Source organism: Odontomachus brunneus, unplaced genomic scaffold (genome assembly GCF_010583005.1).
Source record: "Odontomachus brunneus isolate Ranch 3 - 2012 unplaced genomic scaffold, Obru_v1 Obru_scaffold_096, whole genome shotgun sequence".
In the NCBI taxonomy this organism is placed as follows: domain Eukaryota; kingdom Metazoa; phylum Arthropoda; class Insecta; order Hymenoptera; family Formicidae; genus Odontomachus; species Odontomachus brunneus.
This window is the reverse complement of record NW_022639546.1, coordinates 970672-977451: the sequence shown is the minus strand read 5'-3', so window position 1 is coordinate 977451 and position 6780 is coordinate 970672. Positions and strand designations below refer to the sequence as shown.

Genomic DNA, 6780 nt, shown 5'->3' with positions numbered 1-6780 from the left:
ATCACATTCTGGTCTTTTAGATTAACATTTTCTCGCTTATTGTTTGTAATTGCTCGTTCTATGCGATAACTGTAAATAATTTTCTCGCTATAATTATATAACTTTCTTTTTATTTAATCAACGTGCGAAAATACACTAATAAAAATCATGATTTCACTATATATTGCTATTGGCTTCATCACCTGGCGATACTAAACATTCCACAGGCATGGTTAAGAGACACCAGAAGCAGCGTTTTTGTTGCTACCATTGCAAACGTTCCTATGAAAACTGCTATGTTCGTATGCAACATGATTAAGTAAGAATATTTTTCTTGATCGACAAAGTACTCGGTCAAGATTAACGTTTTGCGACGGTACAAAGATTCGTTCAGGAACAAAAAAATGCCAAGAACGCGTGGCCAAATTGGCTGAGCAATAATTACGATTTCAGGGAACGTGTATAACACTAAGGACATTAAAAAAAATGTAATAATATAAATTAGTGTTTTTTAAAAATCATTAGTAAAGAATTACTGTAAAACGAAATGTACTCAAAATATAACTTCTCTATTATGTTTGTAGGCTGACAGAAAATTGATTATCGAAATATTTCAATTTCTGTTATTTTTAATAATAACTTAAATATCATACGTAATCGTTAAAATACATTTACACCAGTAACTCCTTATTAAGATATTAATTAGATATTTTTTAATATAACTTAAAAGTTTGCACACATACGTGCAAGATAGTGAAATGGTTACCCGACTTTTTATAGCGATTATAATCCATTATATATCGTAATGTATCAGTAAGTATGAAGAGGGTTATCTTACGTGTAAGAATAATAGTAATTTGTCTCGCTCGATAACCATATCTTTTTATAATTGCAATTTCATTCTCGTCCTTCAACTCATTACAAATTTCCTGTAATCTTTCCATTAAACATGTTACCTGTTATAGTAATAATATATTATAACAATAAATAATATTGTGTGATGTTAAAGAATGACTTATTAAAGAATTCTAAAAAATGTCTATGTAGAAAAATTCACGAGTAGATAACACTTAGTTAAATATGCCACAAAAAATTTCAACTTACAGTTCGCATATTAATCCAGAACGAAAGAAAATTAACCAATAAAACACAGCATAATAATGTGCTGCAGAAAACATTTATGAGAAGATCGGAAGTGCATTCTGCAGTTAGAAGGACTGTAGTCTACAGGCAATACATTTTTTTTAATAACGATATTAAAAACTATTTCTTTATTTAACTACCAAAGTGCAAATTTAAAATAATCTATTGCCCTCATATCTATGATAAAATAACATAATTAACTTTATATAAAAAAAGTTATAAATCTTATGTTGAGTAAATATTACATTATGAGCTATATTAAAAAATTAATTCTGAACGTTAATAATAAATAACGTTTAATCAATAAGTCCAACTGGTGTTTATGTCACTTTTCAAAAACTGCTGATGCATCTTACTATATATATGTTCAATGTTAAATAGTATAGTGCAGTTACATGCAACAATCATATTATAGTTTACATATTTTTGAAGTCAAAGTAGACATTTACTACAGAACTGTAGACAACTGTGCGGCCATTTCTATTACACAATACATGTGCAGTTACAGTATAGACATACCTGAAATATTATAAAACTCATCAGTATAGCAAAAAGTATGATAGTCTGGAGTCGGACAAGTGTTGATCGCTCATAAGGCCATAAGCCAAGTACTAGCAGAAGAGTTCGATTAATAGAAAAATGTTCAGTTTCAACAGAGATCATTTCGCTACGAGTATCAAGACGCGTTTGACTGTAGGAAGTCAACGAAATTTTTGCAAGATCCTCTTATTTCAACCGTTTAAACTATTATTCTATAATTCTCTTCCGTTCAATATAAATTCGAGTGCAAATTATATAATGAAAAGTAACTGTAGGCTTACGATGCGTAATATCTCTATGAGATCGAGACACATGCACTTTCGTGACTTTGAAGGGGCGAAGGCTGGCTATCGATCTGACACCGAGAGAAATTCAACATATGCATATGTTTATTTCCCATAGAATAACACTCACGAAACGACTTGGTCATCTAAATGTCCACGCAAGCGCACTTGCATTCCAGTCGCGCACATGGTTCATTCTAAAGCCAGCAACCACGAGACACACATGGTTATGGGGAGACACATCAGCCGATCCGACGCAATATAGCAAGATACCATCCACGGAATTATAGACGGTAAAATATTGATCTAATAATTTAAATGTTTTTACAAAGCTTTCTTCGGAGAAATTCACTAACTTGCACGCATACATTAATGAACACCAAATATCATCCAACGCGTACTTACTGTACTCCCAAATATTATTAAACGTTGTAAATTTGCGTCACTTAACGTGCGTCACTTGCGTAAAATAACGATAAAATAAGATACCGATGTACTTGCAAATCATAATATAAATAAGTTTTCTTTTTTTTATGACAACATGAAATTTTGGAATTACAGCAATTTTAAACTAAACATTTTTTACATTCTTACAATCACATTATTTTTTTTTACTACTGCGCGTATTTAAATATCATGAAATATTTTACCACTCACGTTCGAAGATGTATTTAATTAATAGTGCGGAAAAACTCACTCAAAAGAGATTAAGACTTAAACAATCAAATAAAACTTAAGCACATCACATAAAATTAATAAGAAGGACAATCTTTCGAGACTAGAAACTAAAAAATTAGTGAGAGTACTTTGTAGAACAAGAAAATATTATGGAAGTAACAATTTTAATGAAAAGGTTAGATATATATTCAGCAATCATAAATGGTGTCATCTGCAAACAATAAATTTATTGAAAAGATAGCACACTCGAAATTGTGTTAACCAACTATAATAAATTCTGTTGTGTTGCCTACTCGGAATATCCTACAATCCATGATGTATTTTTTGCTGAGGGAAACCGTGAACAATCCATCCATACCCAAAATAGTAATTTTAATCTCTTTGCAACAAAAACAATATCAGTTATTCATGTAAAATGGGAAGAAATTCAATATATATTAATTTCTCATGAAATAACTCAAAAGACAACTAGCCGGTCGAAGTTCACACAAACATAGTCACTCTTTCTATCATTCAAGTGCCTCAGTCCAGTATGAATACTCGTCAGGCACGTTTGATCGTTGAGGAAAACGTCAGTCGCATTTGTCTCAAGCTCCACGTGTTAACTGTGGAATTAACGTCGGTAAAGTGTAAATCTCTAATTACTTGTGAATTTTTTTACTGTTACTAGTGCTAATATATTTCACGAACATGCCGAATTAATGTATATAATGTATATGATGCTCAAATCTATGATATTCAATAGTGAAACTATTCTAAAAAGTGTTCATTTTGCAGTCAATAGAGTGACTAAATTTCATAATTTTGCAAGAAAATAAATAAATCCGACGAATTGTGTGTGCCCAGCTCTTCTTTGAACACGGCGGCACCTGAACGATTTAATACATTTGTGTGTATCTGAGGAATGTTAAAGTCGTAAATGTGCTTGATTGTATTAAATGCTCACCAATTACTAGCCACGCGCGGTGTCTCACCTATATCCCATTCCTCCGAATAAAATTATTTGCCGATAAAGTATAATCGAATCAGCGCCATCTCGAAGCATATCTCACGATCTGCGTCGTGCGCAACAGAATGAGAGCAGATACGCAAATTTATGCAATGTGTCGCCGTATCGGCATGAAACCAAAGATTTCATAAAATACCGGACAATCAATAAACATAGCTACGTCAATTATACACATTCCTTAAGACAAACCATCTAAGCACGTTGCTCACTTATTACACTTTTCACTTGGTGCCGCACGTTGTTCCAAGTAAAATTATTTTCCAATAACCCCATCGTCTCTACGTTTGTTTTCATCTCATTAAGGTCAACGTCTTTAAATAGCTAAAAATGATTCGAAGCGCATCAGACGTTACGTCGGTTATATTTCTTAAATGTATTGTACAATGCATCTCTAAATATACACGAACATTAAGTAGTCTCTTCTCGGCATCTAAAATTATTAATTTTACGAAGATCGTAAATATTCGTCTTAATTAAACTGAAATTGAGAAATAAACAAAATCAATAAATAATAGAGCAATTGTTACATTATTTATACAAGATTGAATACTAAAAATACAGAAAAATAGTTGATAAGTAGATAGTTAATGTGTAGGTAACGCCACTGATTTGGCAACGAAACTGAAATGTAACTTGCATAAATTTATTCAACTGTCACTGCCAAGCGAATGAACTGAGATATTTTTTTACGTTCATCTACTGTATCCTAATATACTACTGAATGATGGATGTTTACGAGACTGCTGCGTGGAATACATAATGGTAAAGTATGATACCGATGCACACGCTAACTACAATGAAAGATGTCTTCTGTCGTGTTGCCTGCTCGAAATATGCTACGTTGAATATATTCTAATGCATGATATTTTTTGCCGAGGTGAAATACAGGGATGCTGTATATAGTCTATTTACAGACAGGCTGAGAGTTTTAACCTCCTTGCAACAGAAAAAATATTAATTATCAATGTAACACAAGAAATGTAACATACATATGTTAATTTCTCACAAAATATTAATAATACTCGTGAGACGACTTGTCAAAGTTCACGCAAGCGTAATCGCTCTTTTCATCACTCGAATACTTCATTCCAGTGCTAGCACTCGTGCAACACGTTTGGTCGTTGGCGAAAACATTAGTCGCATTTATCTTAAGTTCGACGTATCAACTATGGAGTAAGTGGTAAAATATAAATCTCTAATAACCTGATTGCCTGATAAATTATATGCTACCGACTAAAAAGAACTATAAAAAAGATAATATACAGAATGAATTAAAAGTTTCCAATAACAATATAACGAAGAGAACTTGTCACGCTCACTTACTACATTTCGATGTACTATTAAATGATGTATTTACGTCACTGTTGCGTCGAATACATTACGGTAAAATAAGATACTGATGTACTCGCCAACTGCAAGTAAAAAACATTATTTTTGTGATGTCCGTTCGACATAGGTAGCGTTGAATATATTTCATTATATTATATACTTTTTACCGTTGCAAAACACTGTAAAGATGAGGTAAATAATCCACCCACATGCAACCCGAAAGTTTTGTTACCTCTTTGTATCAGAAACAATATTAGTTTCTGCACATGTAAGGGCGCTGCATACCACATCACTTTGTATCTACAATATAATGACTAAAATATAAATTCGAGAAAAGTAAGAAGAGATAAAACAATGATGTTCACATATGTGCGCGCTTTAGAAATAATATTAAGCTTTACTTTCATTAGTTTTATTATTGGTCTACAAAAAGGTCACATAAGAAGTACACGATTGTAATCAATATTGTAAAAATAATGTATTTCTTACGCAGTTAAATATACTTGATCATTGTGATCTGTAATTTCCTGTCCGATTTCGTTGGAAAAAAACATATATATAAGAATGACAATTACACATACGAAACGAAATAAAAGTTCCTCTTTATTGCCTCTGGATGATGCAAGCTGAAAGACCAAAAAGCAAATAATGTCAAGCTCATAAATATCAATGGTTATGAGTGACATTAGTTGTATAAACTACCAATCTAATCTAATAATATCAAAATTTTTTTCACTCTCAATTGTTTTTACACGCACAATACAATTTAAAAACTTTAATTTATAATAGTTATGTTTCTCTATTTTTATTATCAGTAAGTTCATATATTGAGATATTAACTCCCCTCATTCATAGACACGTTTAAAGTCCAGAAAACTCACTCGAAAAAGATTAAGACTCAAGCTAACCACGCCTAACACAATGAGAAGAAAGAAAGTCCCCTCAAAGCTGGATATTAGAAATCTGGAGTATCTTTAAGAATATAAGAGAATGTTATCACATTTATTTTAGATAAGTGTTATCAAATAAATACCGACTTCATAGCTTTACGATGAATGTCTACCGCATAGATCATCCTCTTAAAAATCGTATTCTGGTCTTTTAGATTAACATTTTCTCGCTTATTGTTTGTAATTGCTCGTTCTATGCGATAACTGTAAATAATTTTCTCGCTATAATTATATAACTTTCTTTTTATTCATTCAACGTGCGAAAATACAATAATAAAAATCATGACTTCACTATATATTGCTATTGGCTTCATCACCTGGCGATACTAAACATTCCACAGGCATGTTTAAGAAACACCAAAAGCAGCGTTCCAGTTGCTACTATTGCAAACATTCCTATGCAAATTGCTATGATCGTATGCAACATGATTAAGTAATAATATTTTTCTTGATCGACAAAGTACTCGGTCACGATTAACGTTTTGTGACGGAACAAAGATTCGTTCAGGAACAAAAAAATGCCAAGAACGCGTGGCCAAATTGGCTGAGTAATAATAACGATTTGAGGGAACGTGTATAACACTAAGGACATTAAAAAAAAATTAATTATATAAATTAGTGTTTTTTAATATTCAATAGTAAAGAATTATTGTAAAACGAGATTTCCTGAAAATATAATTTCTCTATTATGTGTGTAGTCTGACAAAAAGCTGATCATCGAAATATTTCAATTTGTTACATTTAATAATAACTTAAATATCATATGTTATCGTTAAAATACATTTACTCCCGTAACTCCTTATTAAGATATTAATTAGATATTTTTTAATATAACTTCAAAGTTTGCACACATACGTGCAAGATAGTA

At 31.5% G+C, this 6780-nt stretch overlaps 2 protein-coding genes across 2 annotated transcripts in view; both read right to left on the bottom strand.

Annotated features, from left to right (window-relative positions):
* Positions 1-1797, bottom strand: part of LOC116848467 — a 4564-nt gene extending 2767 nt beyond the window's left edge. Inside the window, exons 1-3 of the mRNA XM_032824582.1 lie at positions 1642-1797; positions 1084-1203; positions 818-935 (exon numbers count right to left, since the gene is read on the bottom strand). Of these exons, the coding sequence (XP_032680473.1) occupies positions 818-935; positions 1084-1203; positions 1642-1785 (382 nt within the window). The 5' untranslated portion in view covers positions 1786-1797. The remainder of the gene's footprint in view (positions 1-817; positions 936-1083; positions 1204-1641) is intronic.
* Positions 1798-4841: 3044 nt separating this feature from the next.
* On the bottom strand, positions 4842-6519 carry LOC116848532. Its single transcript, XM_032824720.1, has 6 exons — positions 6230-6519; positions 6000-6116; positions 5844-5934; positions 5452-5618; positions 5130-5262; positions 4842-5045 (listed from the first exon to the last, which is right to left on the bottom strand). Exons 1-6 carry the CDS (start codon positions 6502-6504, stop codon positions 4992-4994), a joined length of 837 nt encoding a protein of 278 aa, XP_032680611.1. The 5' UTR covers positions 6505-6519; the 3' UTR covers positions 4842-4991.
* Between the last annotated feature and the right edge of the window lie 261 nt (positions 6520-6780).

Excerpts from the sequence above, each read along its gene's own strand:
- LOC116848532 (XM_032824720.1), bottom strand. The coding sequence starts at position 6,504 with ATGTCCTTAGTGTTATACACGTTCCCTCAAATCGTTATTATTACTCAG. Across the intron at positions 5,619-5,843 it reads TGAGTCTTAATCTTTTTCGA|CTTGACATTATTTGCTTTTT; the intron begins GTGAGTTTTCTG and ends GATATTTATGAG. Across the intron at positions 5,263-5,451 it reads GATCAAGTATATTTAACTGC|ATACAAAGTGATGTGGTATG; the intron begins GTAAGAAATACA and ends ATTATATTGTAG.